The sequence below is a fragment of the Squalius cephalus genome (genome assembly GCF_949319135.1).
Source record: "Squalius cephalus genome assembly, chromosome: 12".
Taxonomy (NCBI): Eukaryota; Metazoa; Chordata; class Actinopteri; order Cypriniformes; family Leuciscidae; genus Squalius; species Squalius cephalus.
This window is the reverse complement of record NC_137133.1, coordinates 9,701,772-9,723,398: the sequence shown is the minus strand read 5'-3', so window position 1 is coordinate 9,723,398 and position 21,627 is coordinate 9,701,772. Positions and strand designations below refer to the sequence as shown.

General features: G+C 38.3%; 1 protein-coding gene across 6 annotated transcripts; it reads right to left on the bottom strand.

The window, feature by feature from the left end:
• Nucleotides 1-468: 468 nt before the first annotated feature.
• Nucleotides 469-20,522, bottom strand: slain2 (SLAIN motif family, member 2). 6 transcript variants are annotated; one of them, XM_079888342.1, is made up of 11 exons: nt 19,821-20,522; nt 16,727-16,869; nt 6,888-7,058; nt 6,014-6,184; nt 5,484-5,825; nt 5,226-5,366; nt 2,611-2,691; nt 1,649-1,687; nt 794-1,001; nt 674-705; nt 469-519 (listed from the first exon to the last, which is right to left on the bottom strand). In XM_079888342.1, exons 1-11 carry the CDS (start codon nt 20,276-20,278, stop codon nt 491-493), a joined length of 1,815 nt encoding a protein of 604 aa, XP_079744468.1. In that variant the 5' UTR covers nt 20,279-20,522; the 3' UTR covers nt 469-490. The 6 variants fall into 6 exon arrangements, with proteins under 6 accessions (XP_079744468.1, XP_079744467.1, XP_079744470.1 ...); XM_079888341.1 differs by having other exon boundaries at nt 469-705; XM_079888344.1 differs by lacking the exon at nt 674-705.
• Between the last annotated feature and the right edge of the window lie 1,105 nt (nt 20,523-21,627).

The window sequence follows — 21,627 nt, the reverse complement described above, 5'->3', positions numbered from 1 at the left end:
TACGTTTGTTCAAAAACTCTGAAATGCATCCATTATTCAGACATTTAAAATGCTTTGGAAACGTAGCTTTGCAGTTGAGGTTTCACAATGACATTCAGAAATAAAGATACACACATATATATATTTTTTTAAAGACCAAATACTGTGTGAATAATCTTTGAAAGAAACATTTTAAATAATGATTTCAAATAAATAAGAGGTCACATAGATATGAAAGACATTCTGACAGAATGCAATTGCCATGTGGACTCTGTGTTGCCATACAAACCTTTCCCACGTGAGCCAAAAGTGAAGGTCAATTTGCACAAACTAACAAGGGTTCGCCACTAATGTTATCACAGAGAAAACAAAGTTCTTCTGTGGTGGGTTTTGGGGGATTTGCAAGCAGGATAGTGCGTTCGAGCCGTTTGCGGTACAGGTGCTGTTTGGTTAGGTGAGGGCGAATCCCTTTCGTATGTTTCTTTGGCATTCTGTGGCGTCCAGTCTGCCTTCAACATCTATCCTGCTGGGATGAGAGCTCTGAAACGTCAAATGAAAGAGGACAGAATCATTTGTTTGGAAGAATGAGTCTCTTGTTTGTGGGGGTTAAAGACGTATCTCTATAAAGTGCCTGGTTGAACTGATTCTAGGCATGCTCAGTAGCAGCCTTCTCTCCAGCTCTCGTCTCTCATACCGCTATACGTCCTTGGAGCTGGCAGAGCAGACCTGCGGAGCAAACCACACACTCACTCGGTATGCTGGACTTCAGACGCTTATTATTTATCGGTATCGAGTCACGAGAAGCTGAGAGTACCTGCGCACTGGCTGGACCAGTTTGCTGCGAGGCACTGGTAAACCTCCTCCAGCATTGGTGGCGGGGCGGGGCAGGCCGCTGCGGGCCGGGGCCATGGAGCGCGTGGGCGTGGTTGTGCCTGAACCATGATTGGACATGACCTTCATGGGCTGACGGAGAGCCAAGGGAGACGGGGCTGCAGGAGTCCGCAACTTACTGGAAGAGGGCACTGGAAGAAAAGAAAAAAAAAAAAAATCGTGAAGATAAGCGGGAATGACGGTTACGGGAAAAGAGTAAAGGCAACAGATGGAATGTAAGGAATAGAACTGAAATATATTTCATAAAAGATAAAACATTAAAGACTGAATAAAAGAAAGTGCTTTTTATTCAGTAGTTTATCTTCCATTAATATAATACCTGATACAAGCCATTCAAGGGACCACAGTTAATGGGAATGGGGTTAAAATGACAAATAAGAATAAAAAAAAAAAGATGGATTCAACCCTAAAAACTAAAATAATGCAGTTAGACATCTCCAATTCATAAAGCTACACATTAAAAACGACCACGCTTCTATGCAACACGCAGAAGACCGCTTTCCACAGTCACAGAACATTAATGACATTCAACACAAAGCTGAAAGAAAATCAAACTAAAAGAATGGATGGATTAAAACAGCCTTGGTCAACTAGTGTTGTTCACAAACATTTTGCACAATACTAGTTCTACAAATGTCCCCTTGTTGCAAAAATGGGGTAAAAACACAAATCACGGTACAAACACAATCTACCATTCACGTACACTTGCACAACATAAAATATCACGGCACTGAAAAGCTGCATCATCATCATCATCATCATCAGTGTATATACTCACTGAAATCTGCTTCCTCTCCGAAGCAACACGAGAGGGGGACTGGGTAAAAGATGGAAAAGAGAGGGGTTGGTTTGCATCCGTTCCAAAGGCTGTCGAATTGCTCAGGACTCATACCATCATGTGTTTCTTTTTAAAGTGCAAGTGAGACTAAGCGACTATTTAAAAGTTAAATAAATATTTAGTGCATTTATAAAATTGCAGTGTCTTCACAGACTACTGGAACAGTTGGTTATGTGACAACTTTCAAGCAGTTCCATTTAATAAAAAGATACCAGCAGACCCTCAGCATTCCTCAACATACAATACTGCAAAGAAGCAGCAGCATTCACAATCACAGATGAACAATCGGCCAATCAGCCGCTCCAAAACAATATACAACACAAACTACAAACTGACACATAATTCAATCCTGCACAAAAACGGTTCAATCTGGACTCTATAACTCCTTTTTATGACCAATATATATTATTTTTATGTTTACATGACCAATAACCAATGTGGACCTGTTTTTAATTAATTTGACAATTACTAAACTGTCAGTAGACTACAAACAATAAAAAAAACCTAGAGACATATCTATTATTATTGTTAATACTATTGCTCATGGAAACATTATCAATAGTGGTGCGTTTCCTCAATTTAAGCCTAATTGCTTTCACACCGAAACAGTTTCGGAGCTAAAAATCCCCTTCATAACTTTTCCCAAACCTACCAGGTTGGTATGCAATAAAATATTCTCCTGTAATAGAAACATGGCAAAAAAAAATATAAGCAAATCACTCAGTTTGAATCCAGACCCCTCTTTTCAAGCAGAACTGGATGTGATTTCTGAGGTCAGTAAACAGCGAACTCTAATGTTGGGTTCATAAAAGTGTCAAAACGCCATAATACTTCCAGCACTGTCTGGTAACTTGGCTTCACAATGCTTTAGCCGTGTCTGGGTGACCTGCTCAGTGCATTACCTCGAAGAGACGTAGGGCTCTGGAGTCTCTCTTTTGGTTTTGGGGAGGAGCGCGCAGGTGCTGAGAGCCTTTGTTGCAACGCTGAGATGAGAAATAGGCAGACATTACGTTTTGATTCAGGCTAATCCGAGTTCAGCCGTCCACCTCCACCTGCAGGCACTTAACCTCCAACCAGACCTGATCCAGAATCAGCTATAACTGAACACTTTAAGGAGTGCCAAGGAAAAAACAGCCAGCCGGGATGGGGTTTAATTCAAGGCAGAGCCATTCCATGCATGGTTAAGACAGAAGACCACTTCTAACCAGCCACCAGAGGGCGCCACAGTCAAGAGAAAAAACAAGCCCTGGGCGAAGAACAGGCAAGGAGCAGCACTAAGCCAAGAGTGAATCCAACTACATCCAGACGACCAGCACCTCGGCCAAAAACAAAGGGTGTGAGGAAGAGACAAAAGGCGGAGAGAGAAGGGAAGAGGCAGAGCATGCTAGGCAGGAAGGACAGAAATAAAACAAGACTGTCTATGTTACCGAGAGAGAAGCCTGAAGAACTCTGAAATACTAAGGCGCGATGTGTGAAATCACTTAAGCAAGCTAATGTCTCTGTCTGTGCTGTTTAAGAGATGGCCGTTTACCCCTGGGTACTGAAGAGGATATTCATTTTTACTCCACCCTCGTTTGAGAGACAGACCACTGACAGAGAGAGAGGGATCCTTATTCGTTGACCTTGCATGCAGAAAATGATTCAGTCTGCTGTCATGAAATGTTCTGTTTTATAGGGGGCCAGCTGCACTTTTTTCACTTTCGTGCTGGTTGTGATGCCATGAAATGCCAAATGGGTCAGCTCATGAATATTAAGCTAGGTTATGCACACAAAAAATGAACATCAAGAACATTGTTGTCAAGATTTCCAATAGAATGCACGTGCAAAAAGAACTGTTAATGGAACCAAATGTCATTCTATTTTTTTTTTTTTAAAACAGAACTAGTCCTAAATAAGATACCGCTGTCGCTTTCTGCCACTAATGAAAAAACCACAAGCATTTAACATTAAAAATGACAAATTCTAGTACTGGATCACTACACTATATAACATTGACTATGATATACACTACGTCATATCAAAACTCCTGTCGAAAGCTTTGTCATCCAGTGATAGGGACAAAATCAGCTATAGCAAAAATGACATGTATGCTTTAAGACTATTGAATCACATGGCCTATGTGTATTGGCATATTAGAAAATCTGAAATGTTTTACCCTACTAAACTTTAGTGTTCATATGCCATAATCAACATCTTGAAGACCCATAATCGGAAGCTCTCCCTAAAAAATGTAAAATTAGCTTTGAATAGTAAGTTATAGGGCTTTGTTTAAAAGTCAGTCAGGCTTTTAGAGGGAATGCCAAGATGCCAATAAGTTGTGATCTAAGAGAGACAGTGAGAAGATCAAAGAGCCTCATCCAGCAAGCCAAGACACCAGCGCTGCAGTTAAGAGCACAACGTGAACATGAGTCAGAAGCACAGAATCCACAGCCAAGAAGAACTCCATCTCCTTCAGTCACAAAGAGTCAAATGTTACCATATATAAACATTTATGGACAAAATAACATTCACGATAAATACTGCATGTGCCGTTTACTAAAAGTTAAAAGTTCTGTGTGTGTGTTCATTGGTTGATGTGATGCATAGGCCATAACTGCTGGTCTAGGATCAGTCCATTATAATAGCATATTGGTGAAACAGATATGCACCAGATAGTTTGCCAAATCTGTGTTGGCGAAAGAGCGACAAAGGTTTCTATTTACAACACGTTTCGCGGTGTTGAGCAATGTAGCCAATCACAAACATATCCGTTTATTTCTTGAACGCAACGGCTAATCAGAGGTGTTTAAGTTAGCACTGAACAAAAGCTCCAGCGTTCTGAGAGGATTCTGATTCTGCATGCTCACAAATCCTCTCATTATAACAAACATTATGTAAATAAAAATGTCATTGTGCAATCGGCTTCATTTGTTAGGACAGAACGGAAGCACTCTTTGCGCGCTTTCTGCCATCCCAAATCCTGCATACAGTGTGATTGCCTTTCTGTTCAAATTAACAGTGGTTTGTGAACGTAGATGCTTTAATAAATTTATTGGGAGCGTTTATGCTGGGATGTGTAGTTTGTGTGGCAACATGTATATGGAAACTATTACAAGGAAATTTTGGAGTTTTTAAAGAGGGAGAGCATCTCAGCCTTGCCCTGGAGTTGGTTCACCTTTTCGTCTATGATTATCAACCAAACTAAAACACATTTTTTTCCCATAAATGTTGTCGCGAGTCGCTCTCTCGCTGATATACCTGATGATTTTGGAGTTATTTACATAAAATGCAATTTATCATTGTGTAAAAATAAAAACAGAAAGCACAAGTTTTGTGTCAGGTTGTTACGTTATAATGCCAAATATAACGGTAGAACTGCCTGTATTTATGACCCGCCTGAGAGAGAGGTTCCCGAATCTCAATCATTTTTTGATTGGATAAAATGAATGGAGAATATCTCGTGTTTTCATACGCTCTGATCCTGTGGGTGCTCGAGCCCTATGCATGTATGAGCTGACTGATGTGTCTGTAAACTCACTGGCAGACTGACTCTGGTGTCTGGGTGACCCTCCGTTTGGCACTTGCAGGTTTGACTCACAGCTTCTGCTGTTTTTGACCGGCTCTGCGGTCGGTCCAGAGCTGGATCGTGTGAGGTTAGGGAGACTCCGCCTCAACTTTTCTGCCCACACAGACAGAAAGGATGGAGAAGCCAACATTTAAACAGACATTGTACATAAGTTTCACATTGTTTTAAAGCGAAATAGACCAAGTGAAATGTGACTGGATGAAGATCTACCTTCATTCTTAATGGCATTCGTCTGGGTATCGTGGCCCTGCAGAGAGTGGCGGGGCTGCTGAAGGCGGCTGATGATTGGTTGGGGAGATCCGCGGCTGTACTCTAAAGAGCGGGCAGGTGAGCGAGATCGGGGTGAGTTTCTGGGGGACACGCGTGGCGAATGCCGAGGGGAGGGGCTGAAGCGGTTGACGGGGGTGTGGAAGGAATGGTGGACCGCCTCCTCATCATCATCCAGGCTCTGTGCGTCCAGCTCCTGGTCACTCAGAGTTCCTCGCCGCAACGACTGACACGATGAACCAGAGCTACGACGTGACGCCGTTGCAGCATATTCTTGCCTTAAACCTAAAACAGGGAAACATAGATACACTTGAGTTTAAATCTCAAAGTGCCCCATTTGGGCATTTTTTATTCACTATTAGCACTGTTAATCATCCATTTCAGCAGCATGATAATCAAATGTAAAACAATAACTGTTGAGATTAAATGCAACATCACAAAATGGCACTTGTTAGAGAAAAGCTACCACTTACTCTCCTCTTGCATGCGGGCGAGTATCTGCACGTCTGTGACGTCATTGAGTTTATACGTGGTCGATGAACCGACAGAGTCTTCGTCCATCTCTGATGTGCTTAACTCACTGTCTACTGAGGACTGGGGGCTCACTGCCTGTGCGTTCCTGTCAGCCGATCCACGCTGGTGACCTACACACACACACACAATATTTACATTCAAAAATGCCTAAATAAAATTAAAAAAGTGACTTTTTCTGTGTGGTTATTCATAAGAATACCTCATAAAGACACTGGATAGCTGTTGTGTGTTTTCTGCTTAAGTCATATTGACTGATAAAATAGTAGCATACTATTTACAGCACTAGTCAGTGGTTACATTAACAGAAAATATTCAATTTTCAGTACATTTTAAGAGCTCTTAGCCAAGTAACAAATACATATTTAAGTAAAGATGTCATGCGTTTACTTTCATGATTAGTAACACACTAAAGTAACAGCAAATTAATTAATAGAACTTGTTAGTCATCCATGAGTGACATATAATGACTGTTTGTAGCACAATTTCTGAGACTGATAATCCTTTTATTAGCATGTAAAAGAAAATATGTAACAGTAGTATGCTACACTGTTACCACACAGCATATTACATTGAGTGATTGGTCTAATCATCATATTGAAAGTAAAAACTTTCATTTTTTTTATTCATCTGCAATAATTTTCCTGTTATCAGTGTAAAGCTGCTTTGAAACAATCTGTATTGTATAAAGCGCTATATAAATAAAGGTGACTTGACTTTTTATTCCAATTTTGTCTTGCAATCCATGTCAAGTAGATAAAAAGAAAAGAAAAATACATGTGGAATAGAATAGTTTTGGAGTAATGAGGCCTTTACCTGCACTGCCAGGCAGAACGAGTTGCTTGACGATAGGCACTCTAGATGGAGTTGAGGACGGGGAGTTGAAGCCACTGCTGTAGGGACTGTTTGCCGTGTATGTGCCGTACGGGCTTCCGTAGCCCACTTGGGGACTGTAGGAATTGTTATATAGACTCCTCCGCTTATTTGCTGCAAGAGAAATGTCAAAAAAATAGTAAGGGCACTTAAGAACTTCCTGTTGATCACGAAGAGTAATGTAGTTTGTTTAAACAAACACCATTCATTAAAAAGTAACATTTCAGACCACACCAGCTGTTATCATTAGGAGAAATAAATAGGTCACTTATATGACATTTTCCAAAACACAAAAACAATAGAGGGTCATATCCCACCCCCCTCAAGTACACTTACACAGATGCTCTTTTAATGCATGCATGTTTACGCAGACATGCACAATATGGTTCACAGTGTATTATGCATCTCCGAGAGTCAATTTAAGCATACGGCATGGCCAAGTCTAATACAGTGTCATTCTGGATCCTGGTGGAGTGCACTTGATTGCAAACAATACAGCCTATTCACAGTCTAAGAAGAGTACAATGATATGCACACACACAAGAGCCTTACTCAGTCATTTAGTGGATGACAACGCCATTGCCATTACCATCCAGTCAATTTTCTCTCTCACACACTCTCTCTCTCACTCTCACACACACACACACACACACACACACACACACACACAATGTAGGCATTGTAGAGTAAAGCAGCACCATGAATCTATGGTCTATGATTCAGTCATAAGGTCAAACTCTAGTTCAGCTGCAGCAGTCAGAATATATTGCGGTTAAAGCTTTTGGCAATACCGACGGCTAGAGAATCTAAAGTCTGCATATCAGCCAAGAAAGAGGCTGTACTGTGTCTCTCAAGAGCAGAGCATAAATAGAAGACACTTCAGCTGCTCTCCCTGTGGATATACTCTCACATGATTGCTCATCACTGGACCCCCTAGGTGTGTGTGTGCTGGAAAATTATATTAAAAAAATCCTATTAAGTTAAAAAAAAATGAAACAAATTACTAATTAAAATACTTCTACACCTTTGTGTATTTGCTCAGTGACTAAGAAAATATAAAGAAATAAAATAGATGAATATATTACAGTGTAATATAACATTGTTTTTAGTGACCTAGAAATAGTGAAGAGATGTAGGCCTAAACATTTCTTTATCATAATCTTTAATACTTTAAAATTTATTTATTTCAGGTTAAATAAATTATTGGTTTTTTTGTAATATACATTTCTATAATAAATTTATATATAATAAATATATAAATTAAATTACCTTATATAAATATTTTACCTACAACATTTCAATATGTGAAGAAATGCCACAAAGACTTCCATGAACATTCTTCATCTGAAAATTCTTCATTGCACTTCTTGAGAATCCAAATCCTTAAACTTAGTTTATTCCAAGTTTAGACAAAATAAATAATTAAAATATTGCTTTATTTGATTAGTGACCTAGAAATGCAGGATTAAAAAATGTGCTCCTTTATAACAAATCTAAAATACTTCAAAATTCACAATCCTTAAACTTTGTTTATTCCAGGTTTATTAAATAAATATATCTTATTTAAATATTTGAAGATATGCCACACAGAGACTTCCATTAAAATGGTCAAGTTTTGAACCAAAAGAATGAAGATTAAATTACTAAATTGCAACACCATTTAGCTGCTGAAGTTTTAAATCAGATATCCTGTTAAAACATATTTTGATAATTTAGTCTTTAGGAAATTATTTGGGAAAATAAAACACAAAATCCTAGTTTTATACATGTTGCATCGTTTTATAATGGCAGCACAACTATCTTGAATATATTGTAAATATTTGAATGCACAGCAGCCTTTAGTGTGTGTGTGGGTGTTTGTGCAGCTGGACACTCACAAGGTCATTACAGCACATTTCCTCAGACCTACTCTTTCCTTGCCTCTTTCCATGGATCCATCCACCCTCTCTCTCTCTCTCTCCTCTCTAATGACTCTCTCCCCCTCCATTCCTGCCATCACTCAGTGTGCGCTTTATTCAAAGAAAACAACAACATGCCTTCTCCACTTACTTCCTTACAGATCAGGCACTGCACTGCATTAACACCACACCATCAGCCATGCTTACACGCATACATGCACAATGCTTGAAACAGGGATGTGTGTGTGTACTGCACACAGTTGTGATGAATGCTGAGAATGGCTGGTCTTGGATTGAGACTGTTGTAGATGACCTCTGACTATTGACAGTTCTGTGTTTGTGTGTGTATGTGTTAAAATTGAAGCCAAGAGCGGAGGTCTGTCCTCATTAAGCAGGGACTAGAAGAAATGAGGATTGACACAGAGCCCGGATCAGTGATGCTGAGACCGCTCTAAGCCACTAACACCAGACTGTAAGGACATTAGAATCAAGGACATTACCATCAAAAGTCAACAAAACACATTAGATACAATGCTAACTACATGCTGACTAGATGTACATAACAACGTAGGTGCACAAAAGTGTCTAAAATTCATGATCTAAAACGGACTCAAAGTGTCATGCGTGTTTTTCAGCCTTCAAACAGACAAAAATAGATGTGTCCTTAAAACCTAGCCTGAAACAACCCAGTTCAGACTTTTGACTACAGGCTTTAAGTCTGGTCCACATAAAGCTCATCCTTTCCCAGAATGCTGACTCAGGCCATCTCGGATTAAACAACAGAGCAGAAGTCATTTATTTCTAATGGAGAGTAGCACAGGAGCTGCATGCACTTCCGAACATATTTGTATGCAGAATTCTGGGATCCAACTTCAGCTTTGGGAACTTTTGCAGCTAGACTGTATGTGACCACATGACCGGATTTGACGTATTCTAATCAAAGCTACAAGCGCTTATCAAGATAACCAATATTTTTACACTTAAATGTTAATCTAAATGTTTAAACATTATTTCTGTATGCGTGGTGATAAATAATTATTTGTGAATAACTCATTTATAATAATTACATAATTATTTACACTGATTAGCCATATACACTTACTATGCTATTTTTTTAAAACATTTTGGTGGGCATTTGCTTTGTGTGGATATATCCATGCATTCATTAATTTTACCATGGTAAATAAGCAGAGGGTAATGGCTGCTTCACAACAAATTTGAAAGATCCATGCAACTACTACTAATGGACTAAAGCTGAATAATAAAAGTATCATCATTTTTAGAGCTGCTTTACAGCACCAAATTTACAGCATCATTGATCATTATTTCCTGTTTATCACTGTAATGCTGCTTTGATACAATTTATATTGTATAAAGCGCTATATAAATTAGTGATGCACCGAAATTTCAGCTGATGAAAATTATCGGCCAAAAATGGCAAAGTCCGCCAAAAAACGCGTCGTCATGAAATTTCTCTGGACTTGTTTTTGTTTGCAATAGCCCTACTGTGCTGGGCAACGCTGGTAAAATGACGCTACCCTCTCATTCACTGATCCTCTCCCTGCTATCTGCTCACATGCTCTGATAACAGCCTTGTAGGACTACTATTTTGATAATAGGTCAAAATATAAACCTGTTTAATCTGATTCTGCAGCATAGAACTGAATGAAGAATAATATATTGATATTTCATATTTTTAATATAGGCCTATTTTCTGTTACTTGAAATAAAAGTGTGGTTATTTTATTGGCTTGACTTTTTTTTTTAAATTCAGATTCATTAAATTATTGAATTTAATAAAAAATAAAGTTTAATAATAATATTATTATACAAAAAAAAAAAAACTAATTAATTTTCGGTTTCAGCCCAGAATTGTCATTTCGGTGCATCCCTAATATAAATAAAGATGACTTGATTTCATAATGACATGTAAAGAGATCATGGTTTTTCTGAAATCGGAAACTGATGCTACCAAAGACATTTATCTAGGAAAGCTGCATCTCAGCCAGAACAGAAATACACTAAGTCTTTTCCATCTTTCAAAATGTCATTAACTCCATAAATGTGGCCGAAGCGAGCAAATGGCCGTTACGTTCCAGTCCATCAGATGGTTTGGCTCAACCATGCTCTTTCCACCAGCAGCACACCACACCAAGAAGACTAATACGGGCTTTGTGCATCTCGAAGACAGAGAAAGCCAAGAAAGAGAAGGGGAAATGAGGACAGCTAATCTGTCATAACTCTGGTGACTGACTACATCCATAAACTGCAAGAAGACAAGTTAAACCCCCCAGAGATAATTCTGACACTGAAAAGATGCTTCACTAACTGTGCTTTTTATCTGGACTAAATAGGCTAATAAGACGGCAGAGCTCATTACAGGAAATCTGGGCTGTCTGTCAGAAACATCTTGCTTAGCACAGTGGACAGTCTACAAGAAAATGAGGCTGTACATCAGACCATATGAACGTTTTTGTTTTTTTTTCATGGTTGGGGGTGGACGAGAAAAAGAGAATATGTGGGAGAGAGTTCTGTAGAAAGGAAAGGTCATCAGAGCAACATGGGCTGTTTCAGGACAAACACAGACACTAAGGGCATTCAGGACTGTAGATCGTTTGCTTTGTTCCGAAACCGGGACTAAAATTGTTACAATTTTGCATTTTCTTCTTGGTTCAAAATGTACCGAAATTTTTATGCAATTGGTCAGTTTCCTCTGCGTAATCCATCAAGATGGATTGACAAGTTTGCTCTGCAACCTTATTGTGGCTTTATCTGTACCTGTCGTGACACGCAAACACATATAGAAAATGTAGCAGTCATTCCCACTCTAACTGATTATATTTTTAGATATATATATATATATATATATATATATATATATATATATATATATATATATATATATATATATATATATATATATATATATATATATATATATATATATATATATATATATATATATAGATTGTTTTGGTGCGGATCCGAGTGCAAATGCTGTGTTCATATATACCTAAATTAACCGAACTAGGGGATGATCCAAACGAGCCAGGTGTGAAAACACCCTAAGATACTTTGAGAAAGAAAAGTTCACAAACAGCAGCATGAAGAGCCATAGATGACATGAAAGAGACAAAGAAGGAAGACAGAATGAATGCAATGATGTTGAAAGTGTACAGGATAAGACCTGACAGATCTGTAGAGGAAAATGGAAAAGGCAGAGTACAAAGGAGAAATGGCAACAAAAAAAGAGAAAAGAACAAAAAGAAAGATATCAACAGGGAAACAGAGTGTACTCCAAACAGGATTGCAATAGCGGATTGGATTGCAGGGGGCAAGTTGAGGTTGTAGCTAGAGAAAAAGACACACCGAGAGAGAAATGAATGTTCTTGGCTCAGGGGAAAGTGAATCTCTGCTGTACCCAGTCATAAGGAGGCTCTAAAGACTGTAAAGGACTTGCTGAATCACTGCATAACAATGTTCAAGAGTACAGATAACACTTCCTATTAATACAGACAGTACACTTTGGTGTCCTTTTATTGTTTTTAAAGCACAAAAAAGCACAAATTTAGAGGTACAAACAATGAAAAAACATGTTTTTCTTGAGATCTCTTAGATATGTTGATAAACTATTATTAAAATTAGTTTGTTTCTAACAATATAATAAAACCATTTTTGACAATTTGTCGTTTAGATATTCAGTTATTTGTAAATAATTATACAATGAATTATTAACTTATTTGAATTCTCAAACTCGGTCCTGGAGGGCCACTGTCCAGCACAGTTTAGCTCCAACCCTGATCAAACACACCCGAGCAAGCTAATCAATGTCTTCAGGATCACTAGAAACTCACAGCTAGGTGTGTTTGATCAGGGTTGGAGCTAAACTGTGCAGGACAGTGGCCCTCCAGGACCGAGTTTGAGAAACCCTGCTATAACCGCATGATTTTTCCCATTAAAAAAAAGAACATTCTGTAAAATTGACATCCAAAATCATAATTGCTAATAATCTAATTTTATTTTCTCAATTTTACACAATTCAGTGTTGACTGCATCCGTTTAAACTGTATTTGTCAGGAAAGACTTGTACTCTTTCTATCAAATCTCAGCCTCTCCTTTTGTCCTCGTGTCCAGTGAGTTATGTAACCACGGTTATGACTACAACCTTATGGAACTGTTTGCATTTCTGAGGGAACTCTAAAGCCCTGGAATGAGTTACCATGGCCGGGCAAACAGACTCACCAAACAGCAGACATACTATAACAGATCAGCAGTCTGAAAGTTTTACAATGCAAAAGACAACCAATTTGTAATGACCAAATTGCTTATTCACGAGCTATAAAGTTTACAGCAGCTGCGTCCAAGCTCTGTTTCAAAATTTAGTGAGCTGCCTGGCCATATAATACCTTTTCACAAAGAGTACATATAGCTTATAAGAGTGCTGAGTCAGACTTTTCAACTTTATGGATGGAATTCATTAATGTGTGCAAACATGTCCGTCTCTATTTTACTTTCTCACATACACGCAGATGCACTCCACAGAGGTAACCGGTTCTGAAGAGGGCACAAGAGAGGCATAAAAGAAAGAAACAAGCAATAAGAGAGAGAGACAAAGAAGCTAAAAGGTGTGCCTAACAGGATAGAGATTTGACATGCATCCCACACATCTGCACTGGCTCTCTTCACTCTCTTGGCAACGGCTCTAGGGAATTAGCGATGCCTCAGGTAACCTAGAAACCGCAATACACACCCGACACACAGTCAGCATGGGCTGAATGCTCGCTATCAATAAGCTTTACACAGTCGGGCCGTGGATGAGTATATATTTTTTTTTATTGAAAGTGTTTTGATAATATATATATATATAGTTCAAAATGTCAGGGTCGGTAAGCTTTTTTAAATGTTTTTGAAAGAAATGTCTTATGCTCACCTCATTTATCAACAATACAGTAAAAACAGCAATATTGTGAAATATTATTACAATTTTAAATAAATCCTTTCCATTTAATGCATTTTAAAATGTAATTTCTCCCTGTGATGGCATCATTACTCAAGTCCTCAGTGTCACAGGATCCTTTTAGAAATCATTCTAATATACAATCATTCTAATCAACAGTTCTCATTATTATCAATGTCGAAAACAGTTGTGCTGCTTTTCTTTTGGGTGGAAACTGGGATTCTTTGATGTATAGAAAGTTCAAAAGAACAGCATTTATTTTAAATATAGCTTTTGTAACATTATAAATATATTTACTGGCACTTTCGATCAATTTAATGTGTCCTTGCTGAACATTAATTAATTATTAATATCCTTTAATTTAATATCCAGATTTTTTTCCTTTACCTTGTCTTGGAAATGTGAGATTCTGCTCTGTGATGACATTATGATGAGTCCACTTAAAACAATGACATCATACACCAGTTTGTCTCGCACAATGACAAGAGTGATTCACACCTGGCCCTGTTCCAAATATGAATCAAATGCAGCCACTGCAGAATGGATCTTTTAATGGAAAAATCTGATCTATGAACAGAGTTCTCTGGAACGATTCCCATGTCACTCAGTGAACTGTAGGAAATGAGCCAGGAATGATCTTTGAGAGAATCACTCAAAAGGACACTTTAGACTCTAGACTTTCCTCATTGAAGCAATATAATAAAAGTAATATATAGGTGTACATAAAAGTGTGATGTAACAGTATGTCAGTGGGTGTTGTAAAAGTCAGACAGTCGCATGTCAGTAAAAGCAGTCAGTGCCTTTCTATAGAGAGCTGCTCAATTTAAGACATGTCACATGGGCATACCTGGCTAAAAACAGCAATAGCCTTCCTGACTACGAATAAGACTGGGGGGAATCTGCAATAACTCTTCTTTACCTATAATTAGAAGAGATACGGACGGATGGTACACAAGACACGGCCGAACGTGCAAGGATTTATCCGAGTAAACTGCCAGGCCACAAGTTGAAAACATGTTGACAGACTGATCACAGCAAGGAAGTGGGGATGGGAGAATCAGAGCCAGAAATTGAGTTCAATGAATGGGTAGAGGACAAAAGAGAGAGAGTGAGAGAGAGATGAAAGGAAGAACGGAGACTGAAAAAGAGGAAGCGATGGGTTTGAATAAAATCAACAAAGACAAACAAAGGGTTTAAAGAGAAGGCAAAATAACCTGTGTGACAGTTTCTATTCAGCAATAAAACACTTTATTTTATTTTATTTTATAAAATATGTAAATATGTATACAGTTTATAATGCAAATTAAAAAATCTACTTAAATGAATAGTTCACCCAAAAATAAAAATGATCCCATAAGGGGTTTTCGCACCGGATAGTTCTAGAAACTAGCCAAAGGGGTGGTTCCCCGAGAACTAATGGTTCCCTTAAAGGAACATTTTCCTGGTTGTATTCGCACCGCCAGTAGGAACTCTGAAGTGTCGTAAACCATGCTTGTTGTTGTGACTTTTATTTTGATGACACGGCGGACATTTATTTTGACAGTGCTGAGAAAGCCAGAGCCTGAACACACAGTACTTCCATTCTCTGTCTTCAATAGTTTATGATCTGTCTAACAGTCCTGTCTAATACATTATTAGATGCGTAGAAAGTAGACAGTATATGAAAAGGTATTACTGTAAACCGTGTGGTTGATGTCCAGTGTTGCAAGCTGAGCAGAAATACATAATCCTGTTTGACTTGGACCCCTCAAAGTTGCATTGGATTTTCTCCTTAGCGTAATGTTTGAGAGGTCCATCTATCACTGTTTTCCATGTCCGTAGAGTTAGTTTTTGGATTAAATATATAGGCTACAATATGTGTGTTTACACAGCTTTTTTTTTTAAATGGCGGGTACTGGTGTTTCATTTGCATTCGGCCAATCAGCGTACACTAACGTCACTGGTAGTTCCTATAGTGCTGGGTTAAACCCTCCTCTGAAGTAGGAGCTAAATGAGTTCCTTCAAAAGGAGTTCCTAGAACTAAAATCATTCCTAGTTCCTGCGGTGTGAACAAGGCAAAATCAGGGTACTTCCGCCAATAGTTCTAACTAAGAAAAGGTTCCTCCGGTGCAAAAGCCCCTATAATTTACACACCTTCAAGCCATCCTAGGTGTATATGACTTTCTTCTTTCAGCCGAACACAATCAGAGTAATATTAAAAAATATCCTGGCTCTTCTAAGCTTTATAATGGCATTGAATAGTGTTTTTGAAGCTCCCAAGCATATTCATCCATTATAGAAGTAATCCTTATGACACCAGTGGGTTAATAAGTGCCTTCTGAAGCAAAGCAATGGGTTTTTGAGGTCACCCTTCAGCCTTCAGAACTCAACTCTCTTGTGATCATGTACACAGCCGTTGCTGGAAACCAGTGATTATAGTTTATAAAGTTTTAAATATGGATATTTGTCTTACAAAAACCCATCACTTCGCTTCAGAAGGCCTTTATTAACCCACTGGAGTCGTAAGGATTACTTTAACGACGGACGGATGCGCTTTTTGGAGCTTCAAAAACTCAGGCGCTATTCAATGCCATTACAAAGATGCGGAAGAGCCAGGATATTATTTAATATAACTCCGATTGTGTTCGGCTGATATAAATTATGGGATAATTTTCATTTTTGGGTGAACTATTCCTTTAATTCAAAAACATTTGATGAAGAAAAAAAAAAAAAATTATATATATATATATATATATATATATATATATATATAACAAAAATTCATGGTATGTATAAAAAACATTGGTCAAAAACTAAAACGTATCTTTTATGTGGTGGCACCAGCAAAAATGTAAGGGCTACTACAAATACCCTCTAGAGAATCAAGACATCCTAGTAATACAACAGTGGAAGATATTACATGAATGAAAATGATGTGCATGTGGTACCTGACATGGTAAGGTCGAGCCTGTGCAAAAGAGAGCGTTTGGCAGACTCCATATCAGGACTGGGGTTATCCAGAGCCTGTCTGCACCACACGATGGGACTCAAGGCTTTCTGCAGGGGACTGTTCAATTTCGCCTCGTACAACCTTTAGAAACACAAGCTAGTGGTTAGTCACATGGAATAAATATACTCTCATTAGCCTACATATCTGGCTCACAAACATTTAACCAAGAAACATGCTGAGTGGTGAAGTTTTGAGATGCCTCGATTAACAGTGGCTTATTCAGCAAAAGCGTGATTTCAGTTTAAATTAAATCTTGCCCACAGGAAAACAACCCATTAAAACTTTCTGTCATCTTTAAGGTAAGGTGTAAACTGCACTCTATAATATTGTGCAAGGAGCTTTGCTTAGTCATTGAGACCTAAATTAATAGGGCCACATGAAAGCCTGGTGGAGAACTGTTCAGGTCAGCTGATCACAAGCTTGTTTACTATCTGCTAAACATGGGCCATATGACAACAACAGATCATCTCAAATTCTCAATACGACAGCTGTAGTGGAGAGGACATTTGTTAGTATTAGAGAGGGTGATGTTATCAGTTAGCTTAAGTAAATTTGAGTATGTTTCTTGATTTGTGTACATGACTTCACATCCAGATGAGGGAATTGTATATGCTCTATGAAACGCATTTGATTCAGGTGATCACAAAACCCACAAACTAGTCAATTGACCCCTGATTTTGTTGAGGATCCCAAAACACATGAATGTTACGGTTTTAAAAGATTATATTTAGCGCTGGTATTAAGGCAAGAAGGTTCTGAACTGGCAGCTGTTGAGAAGATATATTGACGTGAGAAGGGAAGAGAGAGAGGAGTGAACAGTTATAACTGCACTGCATGAGTCTTGTTTTCTAGTCTAATATAGAGGCAGCTGTTGCTCAGGATCACCTGACAGTAACAAGTGGTAGCAAAAGTTTTTTTTTTTTAACAGACACAATAAAGAAAACTGTATTATTAAAATGGAATTTAATCCTGATGAGTCACAAAGCAGAATTTTCAGCATCATTACTCCAGTCTTCAGCTTCACAAGATCCTTAAGAAATCATCCTAATCCATCTTAGTTTTGTTGCTCAAATTTTTATGATTATTTGAAGAATATAAAGTTAAAAAGACATCACAAAAACAGCATTTGAAATAGATTTTTTTTTGTAACACTGTAAAAGTCTTTCCTGTCACTTTTGATCCGTTTAAAGCATCACTCCTAGCTGAAAAACAAAACAAAAAAACATTACATTTCTTTACACACACACACAAAAAAGCTAACATTTTTCAAAAAGACTCCAAATTTTTGATTGGTAGTATAAGAATATTGAGAAGTTCGGACAGAGACAAACTTGAGCACTACGCATCCTGGACGCATCTCTCAAGTCAATGACTGTGATTTAATGGTGTTTGTCAAACAGGCCGACACAAACCATTTCGTTTATAGTACGGCAGATTTATTTTTCAGGACTGATAGCAATGCGGGATTGCAGTGTTGGTGGCAGAATCTGAATCCCTCACATAGACAGAGCATTTCTCATAGCGAGCTGTGCTGACTCCTGCTTGATTGATTCAACACAATTATAAACACATTATCTTCTTATCTTGTCAACAGATTTGCTAAATGTGTGGTTTGAAACTATTTGTGACCTTAAACACCATTAAATAAAATAAGCAAACATGATCTCATCCTGCGATAGTCATGACTAAGAAGATTAAATCAATTAGGCCTACGTATCCTTGCTGTAATCATGCATGACCGGTTTGGTTTGACAAGCACACTTTCTGTCCTACTAACTATTTGTAGTGGTAAACAGGTGTTAAGCTCACTGATCTGCTGGACTCCAGCTGTTGAAGGGATTTTACAGCATTTTGCTGCCACAGCAAGATATCCGACTAAACAGGATCGAGTGTCCGGATTACAGCATTCTGAGTCTGTGTACATTGACCTAAACCACAGAATCTCACAGACACTGATTAAAGCAAACACAAACAACGGATTACACACTGACATCAATCCACACACGATCAAAAACTGATAAGATGAAGCTAAATATGTCCATTTCGAATAAATGCTGTTCTTTCGAACTTCTTTATTCATAAATCATGTTTCACGGTCTCAAAAAAATTTAAATAAATGTTTATTGAGCAGCAGATCAGCATATTAGAATGATTTCTTAAGGATAATGTGACACTGAAGACTTGAGTAATGGTGGCTGCTGGAAATGGAAATAAAAAGATAACCTTTAGGTAAAATAAATGACCTTTTAAAATATATTAGAATAGAAAACAGTTATTTTAAATTGTAAGCTTAAGTGACCAAAGTTCTGCATTGATGCACACCATCAGGTGACACCTACTACACACACTTGTTTACATTTAGTTGGCTCTTATTAATTTCAACAATATGAGATGAGTGATTTTCTAATGTGATTGCACATCTCTGTATGGTCATTTCTCAAAAGCACTATTAATGCATTGCTTTAAAAAGCAGATTGATCTAGTAATGTTCACGTTAGATGAAACAAATTAGCAATATAGGCTACAATGCAGATCATGCAGAAAATCATGTACATCTTGTGCAGCTGATCTGAGGCCTAATCAGAAAGACATCTAGATGCAAATGTATCATTGCTGTAATGACATTGACGCATGGCACAATGGCTGTCATTAAGTAGATTTATAAAGCACAACTTGATACTAAAATAAACTGAAGGGCGAATGAAAAGGACAGAAGCAACTGCAAGACAGGCCGTGGTGCTGACTGAAAACAAGCAGTCAGCAAACTGTTGAATGCTCAGACATAAGACACTAATCATCTGATGACAGTCGTATTGCAGTCAATGCATTGAATAAACTAACGTAACCCCAGCTCTTGGGCAAAGAGACATGGGAGCAACAATGCATCAAGCGCATTCCTCCAAATGCGCGTCATTCTCTGTGGCGTCTGCACGCACACCTGTCAAACACATGAAGGGTGTGTGTGTGTGTGAGAGAGAGAGAAGGTTATTCCTCTGATCGGGGTTAACACCTCGTCCAGGCAGCTTACTCACCAGCTGTCCTCCTCTTCGTTCAGGCAATCCATGTCTTCCAAATCGAGGATCTCCACCTCGTCCAGCACTGAAGTTTCTCCGTCCTCGATAAAATCCAGCGAATCATTGTAATAAGACGCGAGACTAACATTCGAGGCGTTACAAGAAACGATGTCACTGTCATACCCTCCTCCGTAACTGCTGCCGTGATATGATCGCCTGGGGCTCAGCCGGGAGTTTTCCAAAACCCCACCATAACCCCTCGATCCGCCGAACCCCACCCCGGCGAGCCCCGCCACCGCTCCCGGGGAATCATACCCGGCGCTCACGGGTCTGGTGTTCCCCGACAATCCGCCTTGGGAAGAGAGCTGACTGGATCGGCTCCGAAGCTGCTCGTTCTGCTGCTCGAGTTTCTTTACTAAGTCTTGGAGCTTCCGCACCTCCAAGTCCGCGTTTATGTTTGAGTTGATATCCTCCATATCAAAAGCAACGATATGTCCTCGCGTCACTCGTGTCTGTTAGGTCTGTTCAAACTACAGCCAAAGTCAGCAAGTTCGCGAGCCTCTGTCGCAAGGTCTTTAAAGGAAGCACTGTCAACGCCGCGGCTCGAAAGTTACTAATCTTATCGTCGTCATCTTCTCCGGGCACTCAAACACACTGTAAGCACCGTCGCCATCTTTACTGTCCGCCAGTCGCTAACTGGGAAATCTTTTGAGAAGCTAGAGGTGAGACGTCATCACGTGTCTCAGCGGGGACGAGCACGTTTTGGGAGCGACCCTTCCCTGGAACCTGGCACGCGCACTTTAACTCTCTTGATAACCCTCTCGATAAATACACACTCGACGACACTATTGAAACAGAATACTTGTACTCTTACTAAGTGCTTTACTTACGTGTTATTGCGGGGATTTCGTACGTTACCTGGACACTATTAAAACAGAATACTTGTACTCTTACTCAGTTACATAATACATTTACTCTACGATTTTATTTAGACATTGTACAAAGTATATGTTTGCAGGCCAATTTATGGCTACTATTTTTTGGGTTTGTAATGTAGTTTTGGCTATAATTTATGGTTACTGTTGTAAAAGCAACTGATAATAATTTTAGTATAAACTATTCTGACACAAATATGTACATTTTTACCTTGTGAAGGGATGTCTGAGTCACTACAACACTAAAATTGCTAAAGATTAACAAATTGACTTGATGCTCAGTCTATAAACAACTATATTCAAATGTCAAACAAGTTAGCTGGTGAGTTTAAATATAACAATTTCTTTTACTGCAGGTGCACTAATCCTATTGTATGAATCACAAATTAAGAAACTCATTCACTCAAATTTTCACTGCAGTTGCTGCAGTGAATATGGTGCAAAACACATTCACAAACCCGAATCAAAAATATGAAGTCATGGATAAATTTTCCACTGTCACAGGTGCTCAGTTGTTTTGCTCCAAAAATACAAAATGGAAAAGCCATGTAAATTAATAATATTTTTTAAAGACCTGAGATTTTTTTTTTAATAATAAATATACATTTTACTTGAAATGCAAAGCTCTAAAATATTTTATCTGGCAGAAATTGAGTACTAAATAAATAAATAATATAATATATATTTTGAAAATTTTTAAAGAGTTTCTGGAATTCTTAAGTATTTTCTTTTTTTAAGATATTTTTTTTTTTTACTTTTACTTTTAAATATTTAAGGAATTCTTTTAATCATTTACTTTTTCCACTAAAAAAATATACTTTTACTGTTGATTACGTTAAACACAGTAACTGAACACACACTATGAGGTATAGGCTAAATAACTAAATCTT